General features: G+C 35.3%; 1 protein-coding gene across 1 annotated transcript in view; it reads right to left on the bottom strand.

Moving 5' to 3' along the window:
* The window catches only part of ylpm1 (YLP motif containing 1), a 59,054-nt gene that overhangs the window by 21,612 nt on the left and 17,493 nt on the right, over window positions 1–19,949 (bottom strand). The window contains exons 9-20 of the mRNA XM_029689561.1: window positions 9,578–9,725; window positions 8,227–8,328; window positions 7,892–8,078; window positions 7,480–7,506; window positions 6,351–6,553; window positions 3,930–4,093; window positions 3,616–3,678; window positions 2,436–2,555; window positions 1,703–1,879; window positions 1,403–1,486; window positions 1,125–1,208; window positions 213–290 (exon numbers count right to left, since the gene is read on the bottom strand). Of these exons, the coding sequence (XP_029545421.1) occupies window positions 213–290; window positions 1,125–1,208; window positions 1,403–1,486; window positions 1,703–1,879; window positions 2,436–2,555; window positions 3,616–3,678; window positions 3,930–4,093; window positions 6,351–6,553; window positions 7,480–7,506; window positions 7,892–8,078; window positions 8,227–8,328; window positions 9,578–9,725 (1,437 nt within the window). The remainder of the gene's footprint in view (window positions 1–212; window positions 291–1,124; window positions 1,209–1,402; window positions 1,487–1,702; window positions 1,880–2,435; window positions 2,556–3,615; window positions 3,679–3,929; window positions 4,094–6,350; window positions 6,554–7,479; window positions 7,507–7,891; window positions 8,079–8,226; window positions 8,329–9,577; window positions 9,726–19,949) is intronic.

Genomic DNA, 19,949 nt, shown 5'->3' with positions numbered 1-19,949 from the left:
TGCTGACTGGGTCCTACCTTAATAACAGATATAAAGGCTTGCTGACTGGGTCCTACCTTAATAACAGATATAAAGGCTTGCTGACTGGATCCTACCTTAATAACAGATATAAAGGCTTGCTGACTGGGTCCTACCTTAATAACAGATATAAAGGCTTGCTGACTGGGTCCTACCTTAATAACAGATATAAAGGCTTGCTGACTGGATCCTACCTTAATATCTTCCTCCTCCTCCTCCTTCTTGGGCTCCTTCAGCGGCTCGTCATCAGGATTGAAGTCTTCCATCTCAACCTTCAAAACACATATTTTTTTATGCCATTAGGTAGAATAATATTTTATAATAAAAAATAATTAAAAAAAACTTTACAACCACACAAGTGGCTAGACGGAAATCATTGAGGACAGTGCCAACAGGTACTACACATCTTTTAAGAGAGGACAAGGTTCACTCTTAAAACAGGAACCCATTATAAAAACACTCAAGGAAAAAAGGTGCTATGCCTACAATGGATCCCCTATGTGGATGCTAGGTGAATTGGAACAGCACTTGGCTGCATTCCAAATAAATCCCCTCCTGCATCCCATTTCCCCGTAACAAGGTGGAGCCTCGGGCCTTGAGCCTCGGGCCTTGAGCCTCGGGCCTTGAGCCTCGGGCCTTGAGCCTCATACTTTCTGTTTTGGTCCAACAGCTTCACAAACAATATTTCTGGTTATTGAACATTATATTTGACAGTGATTTAGATTGGTACAATGATTCCTCTTCACTATTCAGGGCTTGTTTTCTCACAAATTGAAATTGAGTGAACAGTGTACAATTTTATCAAGCAGGAAATGACAGAGCAATTTCTACATTGGCCACTTGACCTGATTTACCACTAGATAACACAGCAAAAGTCAAAACAGCTTTCTCATTTTGACAACAAATGCCACTCTGGTCGGGAGAAATCAAAAAGGCAAATATCCCAGCCAATCACAACACTGACAGGTAAGAAACACTGTGAAACACTAATTTCACCATTACTGCCGATATTCAAACAAATCCTATGTGTAGCACCTTTAAAGCCCCTAAAACTGGTATAAAAAACAAAATGTCAACATATTGTGAAATGTTCCCATACAATATACCTCCTCAATAGCAGCGTCCTGAAGCAGGGACCGGACATCCAGACGCACCATGTGACGTGGAGATGACTCCCAGTTACTGGACATCTAGATGGACAGAAAACAGAAATATACATATAAAACAGACTGGGAATAAAACACAATATACTGTCATTAATTACTTTAAATAAAAAATACTATACAGACACTGTCATTATCAATGCCTTGATAAATATGACCCCTGATATCATTAAAATGTATAAGAGCTCTTGGGTTGTGGACGCGAGGACACAGTACGGTACCTTTTGAATATCCTTAATCTTCCGTCCATGGGCATTTCTTTTAGCACAAGTCTGATTGTCTGCAGTGATTTCAGCCAAGTACACCTGGCATAAAAATACATCGACACGTTTATATAGGCCACATCAGGAATGTATAGGTTTTAATTCTGTTCGAATCTCCACACTAGTATAACAACTTCGAATGAGATAATTTATTGGGCATGAATTCTAAAATGGTAAGCTACGTAGTATGGACTAAGGAACGCAGTATCGGTGTATATCCGCATTTTGATATTTCAAGGTATGAAAACGTTAACTCACCTCGAAGCCTTTAGTCTTGGCAGCACTCCAGAACTGATCAAAGTATTTAACCCTGTCATTAATAGCGTCGATGATGATGAAGGGGAAGAAGCCGTCATCTAGGGTCTTCCTGAATGTTTTAAGCATACTGTTCCTGTACGTGTCTTCCATCTCGGCTTCATACTCGTATTCCAGACACTGACAAAAATAAAAAAATAAATGTTATGAATTGATGTTAAAATACAAAATAAACACGTGTTCAAATATTAAATTATAAACTGGGTGGTTCGAGCCCTGAATGCTGATTGGCTGAAAGCCGTGGTATATCAGACCGTATAGCACGCGTATGACAAAACATTTATTTTTTTGCTAACCAGTTTATAATAGCAATAAGGCACCTCAGAGGTTTGTGATTTAAGGCCAATATACCACGGCAAAGGGCTGTGTCCAGGCACTCTGCATTGCGCATAAGAAGAGCCCTTAGCCGTGGTATATTGGCCATATACCACACCCTCTCGGTGCGTTATTGCTTAATTAAAACAACAGCCTAAATGGGGCAATTTGCATTCATGTATAACAATAGCTCCAGTGAGGCACCACGTTACACACGGGTATGTTTTCTTAAGGCCTACAGTCATCTCCTACAGACAGATAGTTTTTGACTAAACTGCTCTCTTGTAGAAAGCCTTTATGCTCCACATAAAGCAGAAACACAGAGGTTTAAGTCAGTCAGAGAGCAAACAGAAGGACACACCTTGAGTTTAACCCGTTTCCCTGTTTCTGGGTCCTTCTCCACCTTCTCCACCTCCGTCATGAAGTAGTCGTCTAATCCCAGGACTCTGGGAGGAGCCCCTCCACACTCCACCTCCTTGTCCTTAACACACGCAACAACAACATTTAACATTTTAGTCAGTTAGCAGATGCTCTTATCCAGAGCCACTTACAGTAGTGAGTCATTTAACAGACTCTCTTATCCAGAGCCACTACAGTAGTGAGTCATTTAACAGACTCTCTTATCCAGAGCCGCTACAGTAGTGAGTCATTTAACAGACTCTCTTATCCAGAGCCACTTACAGTAGTGAGTCATTTAACAGACTCTCTTATCCAGAGCCACTACAGTAGTGAGTCATTTAACAGACTCTCTTATCCAGAGCCACTACAGTAGTGAGTCATTTAACAGACTCTCATATCCAGAGACACTACAGTAGTGAGTCATTTAACAGACTCTCATATCCAGAGACACTACAGTAGTGAGTCATTTATTAACAGACTCTCTTATCCAGAGACACTTACAATTATAGTGTACTCATCTTTAAAAAAGGTAGTTAGATGAGACAACCACCTATCACAGTCACAGTAAAAAAAAAAAAAACTCAATAAAGCCGCTAGCAGAAAAGTCAGAGCTAGTAACGACAAGGTATTTCAGTGAGAGAAGGCAGCGCTCGAGAAGTTTCAGGGAAGACGACAACTATGAGTGGTGCAGGTAGAAATGGATAGCAACGAGTGTTTAGGACGAGTGGTGCAGGTAGAAATGGATAGCAGCGTGTGTTTAGGACGAGTGGTGCAGGTAGAAATGGATAGCAACGAGTGTTTAGGACGAGTGGTGCAGGTAGAAATGGATAGCAACGAGTGTTTAGGACGAGTGGTGCAGGTAGAAATGGATAGCAACGAGTGTTTAGGACGAGCGGTGTAGGTATTTAGGTTAACCTGATCCACCATCCTGACCGTCGCTCTCTCGTAGCTCTCAAGATCAGGATGGTGGAACGAGGCTAGGTATTTGACCTTTGTGAAAGAACTCTGGGATATCTATAATATATTATTATATCTGGAAAACAGGAAACGCATGACAGGAGTGAACATTTAATCCCAGATAAGTTATTACTACCACAACAGAACAGCCACGTTGGACAATGGTAACTTAAGGTTCTACTCACCCGTATCAGCTTGGCCACATGGCTTTTTCCACTTCCTGGTAGGCCTCTCATTATGATAACGATCTGAGAAACATCAGAGGTTATGGAACTCACTCATACAGTAGACATGTATGTGGGGATATGAGATCTGTGTACTCTTGCTGTACTACAGGTTGAGGATGTTATTATCCTAGGAACGCATTTCTTACTGTATTTAAAGTTGTATTGAAGTGAATGAGGAAGTACTGTATTTAAAGTTGTATTGAAGTGAATGAGGAAGTAAGTGAATGAAGAGTAAGACGATTGAGAGTGAGCGAGCAGTCATTTATTTGCACCCTTTCTGGACGGGTGTCTCGGCCTGGCAGTTTGAGAAGATCCTCCACGTTCTTGGTCTCAGGTTTCTTCTCCATCCTGGAAGGAGGAGCAGTCGGTGGGGGAGGAGGGTGGGACGACGTGGGGCCTCCTCCTCCTCTCTCCTCTGGGTAACTCCTCCGTTCACCTAGACCACAAGACAGGACAGTCAGTGCAAAGCGAAAATAGAAACCTGTCGCAATTTTACTTTACAACCAAGAGGCATGAAAAGACGAGCAAACTGAAAATTAGCAGGACAATGGAAGTTGTCTTCACAAACACCATTTTGATTGATAAAACCAACGTGTTTTTCGGCATGTACACTACTGGTCAAAAGTTTTAGAACACCTACTCATTCAAGGGTTTTTCTTTATTTTTTACTATTTTCTACATTGTAGAATAATAGTGAAGACATCAAAACTATGAAATAACACATATAGAATCATGTAGTAACCAAAAAAGTGTAAAACAAATCAAAATATATTTGACATTCTTCAAATAGCCACCCTTTGCCTTGATGACAGCTTTGCACATTGTTGGCATTCTCACAACCAGCTTCATGAGGTAGTCACCTGGAATGCATTTCAATTAACAGGTGTGCCTTGTTAAAAAGTTGATTTGTGGAATTTCTTTACTTCTTAATGCGTTTGAGCCAATCAGTTGTGTTGTGACAAGGTAGGGGTGGTATACAGAAGATAGCCCATTTGATAAGAGACCAAGTCCATATTATGGTAAGAACAGCTCAAATGAGCAAAGAGAAACGACAGACCATTACTTTAAGACATGAAGGTCAGTCAATACGGAACATTTCAAGAACTTTGAAAGTTTCTTTAAGAGCAGTCGCAAAAACCATCAAGTGCTATGATGAAACTGGCTCTGATGAGGACCGCAACAGGAAAGGAAGACCCAGAGTTACCTCTGCTGCAGAGGATAAGTTCATTAGAGTTACCAGCCTCATGAGGACCACCACAGGAAAGGAAGACCCAGAGTTACCTCTGCTGCAGAGGATAAGTTCATTAGAGTTACCAGCCTCAGAAATTGCAGCCCAAATAAAACGCTTCAGAGTTCAAGTAACAGACACATTTCAACATCAACTGTTCAGAGGAGACTGTGTGAATCAGGCCTTCATGGTCGAATTGTTACAAATAAACCACTACTAAAAGGACACCAATAAGAAGAAGAGAATTGGTTGGGCCAAGACACACGAGCAATGGACATTAGACCGGTGGAAACTTGGACATTAGACCGGTGGAAACTTGTCCATTGGTCTGGAGTCCAAATTGGAGATTTTTGGTTCCAACCGCTGTGTCTTCGTGTGACGCAGTGTGGGTGAACGGATCATCTCTGCATGTGTGGTTCCCACCGTGAAGCATGGAGGAGGAGGTGTGATGGTGATTTGCTGGTGACACTGTCAGTGATTTATTTACAATTCAAAGCACACTTAACCAGCAAGGCTACCACAGCATTCTGCAGCGATACGCCATCTCATCTGGCTTGCGCTTAGTCGGACTATCATTTATTTTTCAACAGGACACACACAACACACATCCAACAAGTGCTCAGCATATGTGGGAACTCCTTCCAAGACTGTTGGAAAAGTATTCCAGGTGAAGCTGGTTGAGAGAATGCCAAGAGTGTGCAAAGATGTCATCAAGGCAATGTTTTGCGGGTACTACTTAATGAAGCTGCCAGTTGAGGACTTGTGAGGCGTCTGTTTCTCAAACTAGACACTAATATACTTGTCCTCTTGCTCAGTTGTGCACCGGGGCCTCCCACCCCTCTTTCTATTCTGGTTAGAGACAGTTTACGCTGTTCTGTGAAGGGAGTAGTACACAACGTTGTACCAGATCTTCAGTTTCTTGGCAATTTCTCGCATGGAATAGCCTTCATTTCTCAGAACAAGAATAGACTGACGAGTTTCAGAAGAAAGTTTTTCGGTTTCTGACCATTTTGAGTCTGTAATGGATCCCACAAATGCTGATGCTCCAGATACTCAACTAGTCTAAAGAAGGCCAGTTTTATTGCTTCTTTAATTGCTTCTTTAAACAGTTTTCAGCTGTGCTAACATAATTTCAAAAGGGTTTTCTAATGATCAATTAGCCTTTTAAAATGAGAAACTTGGATTAGCTAACACAACATGCCATTGGAACACAGGAGTGATGGTTGCTGATAATGGGCCTCTGTACGCCAATGTAGATATTCCATTAATAAATCATCCGTTTCCAGCTACAAAAGTCATTTACAACATGAACAATGTCTACACTGTATTTCTGATCAATTTCATGATATTTTAATGGACAAAAAAAATTGCTTTTCTTTCAAAAACAAGGACATTTCTAAGTGACCCCAAACTTTTGAAAGGTAGTGTATGTTTGTTAGAGACCGCAGTACATAGCATGTCTTACCATATGTCGAGGCACCATGGTCGTAGCGCTCAGGCCCACGTTCAGGCCCGCGCTCGAACGGAGGTCTGTCATAACCCCCAGGCCTTCCATAAGGATCCTCTCTGTCTCTACTGGTCCGGTTGCCCTCCCTCTCCCTCATGTCTCTGTCCCTGTAGCCCGGGCGAGGAGGTGGGGGGCCGGGGCGAGGATGGCCCGGGGGTTGTCTGGAGAGATAGAGACACACGATGAAAACCCCTCAGAACATTGCATATCTGGACCCCTAGTTACAAAATAGTTTTTTTTTTTTAAATGGGAGTGCTGATCTTGGATCAGATTCTCCTTTTAGATCATAATGAATATGATAATATGGACAAGGAGGACCTGATCCCAGATCAGCACTCCTAACTCTTAGATGCTTTGTGAACACGCAGGCCCCGGAGCAGGCATCATTCACAAGGCCACACCAGCCAGCTGGACTAGTCACAGCAACACAGGGTGATATAATACCAGCTGGACTAGTCACAGTAACATAGGGTGATATAATACCAGCTGGACTAGTCACAGTAACACAGGGTGATATAATACCAGCTGGACTAGCACAGGGTGATATAATACCAGCTGGACTAGTCACAGCAACATAGGGTGATATAATACCAGCTGGACTAGTCACAGTAACACAGGGTGATATAATACCAGCTGGACTAGCACAGGGTGATATAATACCAGCTGGACTAGTCACAGCAACATAGGGTGATATAATACCAGCTGGACTAGTCACAGTAACACAGGGTGATATAATACCAGCTGGACTAGTCACAGCACACAGGGTGAAATAATACCAGCTGGACTAGTCACAGTAACACAGGGTGATATAATACCAGCTGGACTAGTCACAGCAACATAGGGTGATATAATACCAGCTGGACTAGTCACAGTAACACAGGGGTGAAATAATACCAGCTGGACTAGTCACAGCACACAGGGTGAAATAATACCAGCTGGACTAGTCACAGTAACACAGGGTGATATAATACCAGCTGGACTAGTCACAGTAACACAGGGTGATATAATACCAGCTGGACTAGTCACAGCACACAGGGTGATATAATACCAGCTGGACTAGTCACAGCAACACAGGGTGAAATAATACCTTTCATCAACATCCATGAAGTGTTTGCTTGAAGCAGCAAGAACAGAAAACAAAAACAAAATGTCACACGTTTACTGTAGTTCTACATAGCATTGTCACACAGTTGTGTAAAAGCAGTCCAACTGCTGAGGTAAAAAGTGCTTTAGAAATAGATTTGATTGATAGACTGATTGCATTAACAAGAACAGAAGACAAAATTCATTAGTGGAGCTTGTAGTTATTTCACACACACACACACACACACACACACACACACACACACACACACACACACACACACACACACACACACACACACACACACACACACACACACACAGTAGCATTCACTGTGGGCGTCGTTAAACCCATAGCAATATCATGTATTATTCAATAATCTAGTTTAATCTCCACTAAATGTAACCGGGTATACCTGTCATCTCGAGGCGGATAACGCTCCCTCTCGTATCGCTCTCTTTCAAAGTCCATGGGAGCTTTTTCTCTGTACATCTCCCTCTCTCTGCTGTACTCCCTGCGCTCCATGTAGGGGTCTACCGGTCGTCTGTCGTAGTACATGTCTCTGTGGTAGGGGTCTCTCTCTCTCAGGGGCCCCAGGAGTTCTACAGGGGGAAAGGAGGATATCGTTATTATCGATGCCATTTAGCAGGCACTTTTTATCCAAAGCGACATACAGAATTAGCTGCTACCTGCAAAACCAATGCTAGCAACTCTCAAAACGATGAACCATCCAAAAATAAATACAGTCACCTTTTTCATAGCTCCTCTCCCTCCCTCTGTCAGGTAAAGGATCAGGCCTCAACACAATCCTCTCACCGTAAGAGATTCGCTCCACCGTGGCAGCACCCAGGTCTGGATAGCAACATGGAAATGTGGGGGTCAATGTCTTGGGGAGGGAAAACACACACACACACGCACAGCCTACAGGTACCTGGAGCGGCAGGTAACCTAGTGGTTAGAGCGTTGGACTAGTAACCAGCAGGTAGCCTAGTGGTTAGAGCGTTGGACTAGTAACCAGCAGGTAGCCTAGTGGTTAGAGCGTTGGACTAGTAACCAGCAGGTAGCCTAGTGGTTAGAGCGTTGGACTAGTAACCAGCAGGTAGCCTAGTGGTTAGAGCGTTGGACTAGTAACCAGCAGGTAGCCTAGTGGTTAGAGCGTTGGACTAGTAACCAGCAGGTAGCCTAGTGGTTAGAGCGTTGGACTAGTAACCAGCAGGTAGCCTAGTGGTTAGAGCGTTGGACTAGTAACCAGCAGGTGGCCTAGTGGTTAGAGCGTTGGACTAGTAACCAGCAGGTAGCCTAGTGGTTAGAGCGTTGGACTAGTAACCAGCAGGTAGCCTAGTGGTTAGAGCGTTGGACTAGTAACCAGCAGGTAGCCTAGTGGTTAGAGCGTTGGACTAGTAACCGAAAGGTTGCAAGATCGAATCCCCGAGTTGACAAGGTAAAAATCAGTCGTTCTGCCCCTGAACAAGGCAGTTAACCCACTGTTCCTAGGCCGTCATTGTAAATAAGAATTTGTTCTTAACGGACTTGCCTAGTTAAATAAAGGTGTGTGTATAAGGTAGATGTTGTGAAATTGTTAGGTTAGATGACTTGTTAGATATTACTGCACGGTCGGAACTAGAAGCACAAGCATTTCACTACACTCGCATTAACATCTGCTAACCATGTGTATGAAACAAATACATTTGATTTGTAAAATAAAATAGAAAAATAAACAAGGAGGCAACGGCGTGTTTCTGAAGCAGAATAACCACTTCATTTAAAACCTTTCAGGCCTATAGTTTTTAAAGATACAAGCCACAACTTCCTGTGTTATCTCTCTATGTTTCCAATGAGCACCATTCAGTTCAGATTTATATATTTTTACAGAAGCAATTCCATTTTAACATCAGTCAATTAAGGAAGTACCAATTCCTAAACAAATTCCAATACGCATTCCAATTCTCTTTAATGCTTTTCAATAAAGGACATTTGGAATTGGAACTGGAATTTAGATTACTTTCTGAATTGAACGGAATTGGAACTGGAATTTAGATTACTTTCTGAATTGAACGGAATTGGAACTGACCCCAACCCTGCTTCCTATTTCCTTCCCTACCATGTCCATGTCCATAGTCGACAGTCTTATGGATGACTGGTGCGTTGGGCACTGGAGGAACGGAGGACAGGTACCCAGTATCTTGAGGTTTGGTGTCTCCCCACGCCACTGTTTTTGCAGCAGTTGAGCTAGAAATGAGATTGGTCGCCTGGGGTGGAGACACAGTGATGTGGGTTAAAAACACATTTTAAAATGGGTAAATATCTATAATTTATAACTAAAACTATTTTTTTTTAAAGAGTAAGAAATATGAATGTGACCTGGAAATGACAACGAAGTGGTCTTCTTCAAATACATTGTTGGACTATAACCAGGTTTATACCCATATTACGACCAGGTTTATAACCAGGTCTATAACCAACTATTATAACCAGGTTTATAACCAGGTTTATAACCAACTATTATAACGAGGTTTATACCCATATTACGACCAGGTTTATAACCAGGTCTATAACCAACTATTATAACCAACTATTATAACCAGGTTTATAACCAGGTCTATAACCAACTATTATAACCAACTATTATAACCAGGTTTATAACCAGGTCTATAACCAACTATTATAACCAACTATTATAAATCAGGTTTATAACCAACTATTATAACCAACTATTATAACCAGGTCTATAACCAACTATTATAAATCAGGTTTATAACCAACTATTATGACCAACTATTATAACCAGGTTTATAACCAACTATTATAACCAACTATTATAAATCAGGTTTATAACCAACTATTATAACCAACTATTATAACCAGGTTTATAACCAACTATTATAACCAGGTTTATAACCAACTATTATAACCAGGTCTATTACCAACTATTATAATCAGGTTTATAACCAACTATAATAACCAACTATTATAACCAGGTTTATAACCAACTATTATAACCAGGTTTATAACCAGGTCTATAACCAACTATTATAACCAACTATTATAAATCAGGTTTATAACCAACTATTATAACCAACTATTATAACCAACTATTATAACCAACTATTATAAATCAGGTTTATAACCAACTATTATAACCAACTATTATAAATCAGGTTTATAACCAACTATTATAACCAACTATTATAACCAGGTTTATAACCAACTATTATAACCAGGTTTATAACCAGGTTTATAACCAACTATTATAACCAGGTTTATAACCAGGTTTATAACCAACTATTATAATCAGGTTTATAACCAACTATAATAACCAACTATTATAACCAGGTTTATAACCAACTATTATAACCAGGTTTATAACCAGGTCTATAACCAACTATTATAAATCAGGTTTATAACCAACTATTATAACCAACTATTATAACCAACATCATAACCAGGTTTATAACCAACTATTATAACCAGGTCTATAACCAACTATTATAACCAACTATTATAACCAGGTTTATAACCAACTATTATAACCAACTATTATAACCAGGTTTATAACCAACTATTATAACCAGGTTTATAACCAACTATTATAACCAACTATTATAACCAACTATTATAACCAACTATTATAACCAACTATTATAACCAGGTCTATAACCAACTATTATAACCAACTATTATAACCAGGTCTATAACCAACTATTATAACCAACTATTATAACCAGGTTTATAACCAGGTCTATAACCAATTATTATAACCAGGTCTATAACCAACTATTATAACCAACTATTATAACCAACTATTATAACCAGGTTTATAACCACTATTATAACCAGGTCTATAACCAACTATTATAACCAGGTTTATAACCAACTATTATAACCAACTATTATAACCAGGTTTATAACCAACTATTATAACCAGGTCTATAACCAACTATTATAACCAGGTCTATAACCAACTATTATAACCAACTATTATAACCAGCTATAATAACCAGGTTTATAACCAACTATTATAACCAGGTCTATAACCAACTATTACAACCAACTATTATAACCAGGTTTATAACCAACTATTATAACCAACTATTATAACCAGGTTTATAACCACTATTATAACCAGGTCTATAACCAGGTTTATAACCAACTATTATAACCAACTATTATAACCAACTATTATAACCAGGTTTATAACCAACTATTATAACCAGGTCTATAACCAACTATTATAACAAACTATTATAACCAGGTTTATAACCAACTATTATAACCAACTATTATAACCAGGTTTATAACCAACTATTATAACCAGGTCTATAACCAACTATTATAACCAGGTCTATAACCAGGTCTATAACCAACTATTATAACCAGGTTTATAACCAACTATTATACCCAACTATTATAACCAACTATTATAACCAGGTTCATAAACAACTATTATAACCAACTATTATAAACAGGTTTATAACCATCTATTATAACCAGGTTTATAACCAACTAATATAACCAACTATTATAACCAACTATTATAACCAGGTTTATAACCAACTATTATAACCAGGTTTATAACCAACTATTATAACCAGGTTTATAACCAACTATTATAGCCAACTATTATAACCAACTATTATAACCAGGTCTATAACCAACTATTATAACCAGGTTTATAACCAACTATTATAACGAACTATTATAACCAGGTTTATAACCAACTATTATAACCAGGTTTATAACCAACTACTATAACCAGGTTTAAAACCAACTATTATAACCAACTATTATAACCAGGTTCATAACCAACTATTATAACCAGGTTTATAACCAACTATTATAACCAGGTTTATAACCAACTATTATAACCAGGTCTATAACCAACTATTATAACCAACTATTATAACCAGGTCTATAACCAACTATTATAACCAACTATTATAACAAACTATTATAACAAACTATTATAACCAGGTCTATAACCAACTATTATAACCAGGTTTATAACCAACTATTATAACCAACTATTATAACCAGGTTTATAACCAACTATTATAACCAACTATTATAACCAGGTTTATAACCAACTATTATAACCAACTATTATAACCAACTATTATAACCAACTATTATAACCAGGTCTATAACCAACTATTATAACCAACTATTATAACCAAGTATTATAACCAGGTCTATAACCAACTATTATAACCAACTATTATAACCAGGTTTATAACCAACTATTATAACCAGGTCTATAACCAACTATTATAACCAGGTCTATAACCAACTATTATAACCAACTATTATAACCAACTATTATAACCAGGTTTATAACCACTATTATAACCAGGTCTATAACCAACTATTATAACCAGGTTTATAACCAACTATTATAACCAACTATTATAACCAGGTTTATAACCAACTATTATAACCAGGTCTATAACCAACTATTATAACCAACTATTATAACCAGGTTTATAACCACTATTATAACCAGGTCTATAACCAACTATTATAACCAACTATTATAACCAGGTCTATAACCAACTATTATAACCAACTATTATAACCAACTATTATAACCAGGTCTATAACCAGGTCTATACCCAACTATTATAACCAGGTTTATAACCAACTATTATAACCAGGTTCATAACCAACTATTATAACCAGGTTCATAACCAACTATTATAACCAACTATTATAACCAACATCATAACCAACTATTATAACCAGGTTTATAACCAACTATTATAACCAACTATTATAACCAACTATTATACCCAACTATTATACCCAACTATTATAACCAACTATTATAACCAGGTTTATAACCATCTATTATAACCAGGTTTATAACCAACTAATATAACCAACTATTATAACCAGGTTTATAACCAACTATTATAACCAACTATTATAACCAGGTTTATAACCAACTATTATAACCAGGTTCATAACCAACTATTATAACCAGGTTCATAACCAACTATTATAACCAACATCATAACCAACTATTATAACCAGGTTTATAACCAACTATTATAACCAACTATTATAACCAACTATTATAACCAGGTTTATAACCAACTATTATAACCAGGTTTATAACCAACTATTATAACCAACGATTATAACCAACTATTATAACCAGGTTTATAACCAACTATTATAACCAGGTTTATAACCAACTATTATAACCAACTATTATAGCCAACTATTATAACCAACTATTATAACCAGGTCTATAACCAACTATTATAACCAGGTTTATAACCAACTATTATAACCAACTATTATAACCAGGTTTATAACCAACTATTATAACCAGGTTTATAACCAACTATTATAACCAGGTTTATAACCAACTATTATAACCAGGTCTATAACCAACTATTATAACCAGGTCTATAACCAACTATTATAACCAACTATTATAACCAGGTTTATAACCAACTATTATAACCAGGTTTATAACCAACTATTATAACCAGGTTTATAACCAACTATTATAACCAGGTCTATAACCAACTATTATAACCAACTATTATAACCAACTATTATAACCAGGTCTATAACCAACTATTATAACCAACTATTATAACAAACTATTATAACCAGGTCTATAACCAACTATTATAACACACTATTATAACCAGGTTTATAACCAACTATTATAACCAGGTCTATAACCAACTATTATAACCAGGTCTATAACCAACTATTATAACCAACTATTATAACCAACTATTATAACCAGGTTTATAACAACTATTATAACCAGGTCTATAACCAACTATTATAACCAGGTCTATAACCAACTATTATAACCAGGTTTATAACCAACTATTATAACCAACTATTAAAACCAGGTTTATAACCAAGTATTATAACCAGGTCTATAACCAACTATTATAACCAGGTCTATAATCAGGTTTATAACCAACTATTATAACCAACTATTATAACCAGGTTTATAACCAACTATTATAACCAACTATTAAAACCAGGTCTATAACCAACTATTATAACCAACTATTATAACCAGGTCTATAACCAACTATTATAACCAGGTCTATAACCAACTATTATAACCAACTATTATAACCAGGTCTATAACCAACTATTATAACCAACTATTATAACCAGGTTTATAACCAACTATTATAACCAGGTTTATAACCAACTATTATAACCAGGTTTATAACCAACTATTATAACCAGGTCTATAACCAACTATTATAACCAACTATTATAACCAACTATTATAACCAGGTCTATAACCAACTATTATAACCAACTATTATAACAAACTATTATAACCAGGTCTATAACCAACTATTATAACACACTATTATAACCAGGTTTATAACCAACTATTATAACCAGGTCTATAACCAACTATTATAACCAGGTCTATAACCAACTATTATAACCAACTATTATAACCAACTATTATAACCAGGTTTATAACAACTATTATAACCAGGTCTATAACCAACTATTATAACCAGGTCTATAACCAACTATTATAACCAGGTTTATAACCAACTATTATAACCAACTATTAAAACCAGGTTTATAACCAAGTATTATAACCAGGTCTATAACCAACTATTATAACCAGGTCTATAATCAGGTTTATAACCAACTATTATAACCAACTATTATAACCAGGTTTATAACCAACTATTATAACCAACTATTAAAACCAGGTCTATAACCAACTATTATAACCAACTATTATAACCAGGTCTATAACCAACTATTATAACCAGGTCTATAACCAACTATTATAACCAACTATTATAACCAGGTCTATAACCAACTATTATAACCAACTATTATAACCAGGTTTATAACCAACTATTATAACCAACTATTATACCCAACTATTATAACCAACTATTATAACCAGGTTTATAACAAACTATTATAACCAACTATTATAACCAACTATTATAACCAGGTTTATAACCAACTATTATAACCAACTATTATAACCAGGTTTATAACCAACTATTATAACCAGGTCTATAACCAACTATTATAACCAGGTTAATAACCAACTATTATAACCAGTTTCATAACCAACTATTATAACCAACATCATAACCAACATCATAACCAACTATTATAACCAGGTTTATAACCAACTATTATAACCAACTATTATAATCAGGTTTATAAACAACTATTATAACCACTATTATAACCAACTATTATAACCAACTATTATAACCAACTATTATAACCAGGTTTATAACCAACTATTATAACCAGGTTTATAACCAATTATTATAACCAACTATTATAACCAACTATTATAACCAGGTCTATAACCAACTATTATAACCAGGTTTATAACCAACTATTATAACCAGGTTCATAACCAACTATTATAACCATGTTTATAACCAACTATTATAACCAACTATTATAATCAGGTTTATAACCAACTATTATACCCAGGTTTATAACCAACTATTATAACCAGGTCTATAACCAACTATTATAACCAGGTCTATAACCAACTATTATAACCAACTATTATAACCAGGTCTATAACCAACTATTATAACCAACTATTATAACCAAGTATTATAACCAGGTCTATAACCAACTATTATAACCAGGTTTATAACCAACTATTATAACCAGGTTTATAACCAACTATTATAACCAGGTCTATAACCAACTATTATAACCAGGTTTATAACCACTATTATAACCAGGTCTATAACCAACTATTATAACCAGGTTTATAACCAACTATTATAACCAACTATTATAACCAGGTTTATAACCAACTATTATAACCAGGTCTATAACCAACTATTATAACCAGGTCTATAACCAACTATTATAACCAGGTTTATAACCAACGATTATAACCAGGTTTATAACCAACTATTATAACCAGGTCTATAACCAACTATTACAACCAACTCTTATAACCAACTATTATAACCAACTATTATAACCACTATTATAACCACTATTATAACCAACTATTATAACCAGGTTTATAACCAACTATTATAACCAACTATTATAACCAGGTTTATAACCAACTATTATAACCAGGTCTATAACCAACTATTATAATCAGGTCTATAACCAACTATTATAACCAGGTCTATAACCAACTATTATAACCAGGTTTATAACCAACTATTATAAACAGGTTTATAACCGACTATTATAACCAGGTCTATAACCAACTATTACAACCAACTCTTATAACCAACTATTATAACCAACTATTATAACCACTATTATAACCAGGTCTATAACCAACTATTATAACCAGGTTTATAACCAACTATTATAACCAACTATTATAACCAGGTTTATAACCAACTATTATAACCAGGTCTATAACCAACTATTATAATCAACTATTATAACCAGGTTTATAACCAACTATTATAACCAGGTCTATAACCAACTATTATAACCAGGTCTATAACCAACTATTATAACCAGGTTTATAACCAACTATTATAATCAACTATTATAACCAGGTTTATAACCACTATTATAACCAGGTCTATAACCAACGGTTATAACCAGGTTTATAACCAACTATTATAACCAACTATTATAACCAACTATTATAACCAGGTTTATAACCAACTATTATAACCAGGTCTATAACCAATCATTATAACCAACTATTATAACCAGGTTTATAACCAACTATTATAACCAGGTTTATAACCAACTATTATAACCAGGTTTATAACCAACTATTATAACCATGTCTATAACCAACTATTATAACCAGGTTTATAACCAACTATTATAACCAACTATTATAACCAACTATTATAACCAGGTTTATAACCAACTATTATAACCAGGTCTATAACCAACTATTATAACCAGGTTTATAACCAACTATTATAACCAGGTCTATAACCAACTATTATAACCAACTATTATAACCAGGTTTATAACCAACTATTATAACCAACTATTATAACCAGGTCTATAACCAACTATTATAACCAGGTCTATAACCAACTATTATAACCAACATCATAACCAACATCATAACCAACTATTATAACCAAATATTATAACCAACTATTATAACCAGGTCTATAACCAACTATTATAGCCAGGTTGATAACCAACTATTATAACCAGGTTTATAACCAACTATTAAAACCAGGTCTATAACCAACTATTATAACCAGGTTTATAACCAACTATTATAACCAGGTCTATAACCAACTATTATAACCAGGTCTATAACCAACTATTATAACCAACTATTATAACCAACTATTATAACCAACTATTATAACCAACTATTATAACCAGGTTTATAACCACTATTATAACCAGGTTTCTAACCACCTATTATAACCAGGTTTATAACCAACTATTATAACCAGGTTTATAACCAACTCTTATAACCAGGTTTATAACCAACTCTTATAACCAGGTTTATAACCAACTCTTATAACCAGGTTTATAACCAACTCTTATAACCAGGTTTATAACCAACTATTATAACCAGGTTTATAACCAACTATTATAACCAGGTTTATAACCAGGTTTATAACCAACTATTATAACCAACTATTATAACCAGGTTTATAACAAACTATTATAACCAGGTTTATAACCAACTATTATAACCAGGTCTATAACCAACTATTATAACCAGGTTTATAACCAACTATTATAACCAACTATTATAACCAGGTTTATAACCAACTATTATAACCAGGTTTATAACCAACTATTATAACCAGGTTTATAACCAACTATTATAACCAGGTCTATAACCAACTATTATAACCAGGTCTATAACCAACTATTATAACCAACTATTATAACCAGGTTTATAACCAACTATTATAACCAGGTTTATAACCAACTATTATAACCAGGTTTATAACCAACTATTATAACCAGGTCTATAACCAACTATTATAACCAACTATTATAACCAACTATTATAACCAGGTCTATAACCAACTATTATAACCAACTATTATAACAAACTATTATAACCAGGTCTATAACCAACTATTATAACACACTATTATAACCAGGTTTATAACCAACTATTATAACCAGGTCTATAACCAACTATTATAACCAGGTCTATAACCAACTATTATAACCAACTATTATAACCAACTATTATAACCAGGTTTATAACAACTATTATAACCAGGTCTATAACCAACTATTATAACCAGGTCTATAACCAACTATTATAACCAGGTTTATAACCAACTATTATAACCAACTATTAAAACCAGGTTTATAACCAAGTATTATAACCAGGTCTATAACCAACTATTATAACCAGGTCTATAATCAGGTTTATAACCAACTATTATAACCAACTATTATAACCAGGTTTATAACCAACTATTATAACCAACTATTAAAACCAGGTCTATAACCAACTATTATAACCAACTATTATAACCAGGTCTATAACCAACTATTATAACCAGGTCTATAACCAACTATTATAACCAACTATTATAACCAGGTCTATAACCAACTATTATAACCAACTATTATAACCAGGTTTATAACCAACTATTATAACCAACTATTATACCCAACTATTATAACCAACTATTATAACCAGGTTTATAACCAACTATTATAACCAACTATTATAACCAACTATTATAACCAGGTTTATAACCAACTATTATAACCAACTATTATAACCAGGTTTATAACCAACTATTATAACCAGGTCTATAACCAACTATTATAACCAGGTTAATAACCAACTATTATAACCAGTTTCATAACCAACTATTATAACCAACATCATAACCAACATCATAACCAACTATTATAACCAGGTTTATAACCAACTATTATAACCAACTATTATAACCAGGTTTATAAACAACTATTATAACCACTATTATAACCAACTATTATAACCAACTATTATAACCAACTATTATAACCAGGTTTATAACCAACTATTATAACCAGGTTTATAACCAATTATTATAACCAACTATTATAACCAACTATTATAACCAGGTCTATAACCAACTATTATAACCAGGTTTATAACCAACTATTATAACCAACTATTATAACCAGGTTTATAACCAACTATTATAACCAGGTTTATAACCAACTATTATAACCAACTATTATAACCAGGTTCATAACCAACTATTATAACCATGTTTATAACCAACTATTATAACCAACTATTATAATCAGGTTTATAACCAACTATTATACCCAGGTTTATAACCAACTATTATAACCAGGTCTATAACCAACTATTATAACCAGGTCTATAACCAACTATTATAACCAACTATTATAACCAGGTCTATAACCAACTATTATAACCAACTATTATAACCAAGTATTATAACCAGGTCTATAACCAACTATTATAACCAGGTTTATAACCAACTATTATAACCAACTATTATAACCAGGTTTATAACCAA

The sequence above is a fragment of the Salmo trutta genome, chromosome 1 (assembly GCF_901001165.1).
Source record: "Salmo trutta chromosome 1, fSalTru1.1, whole genome shotgun sequence".
Classification (NCBI taxonomy): Eukaryota; Metazoa; Chordata; class Actinopteri; order Salmoniformes; family Salmonidae; genus Salmo; species Salmo trutta.
Note: the sequence above shows the minus strand (reverse complement) of the source record. Positions and strands in the feature narration are given on the sequence as shown.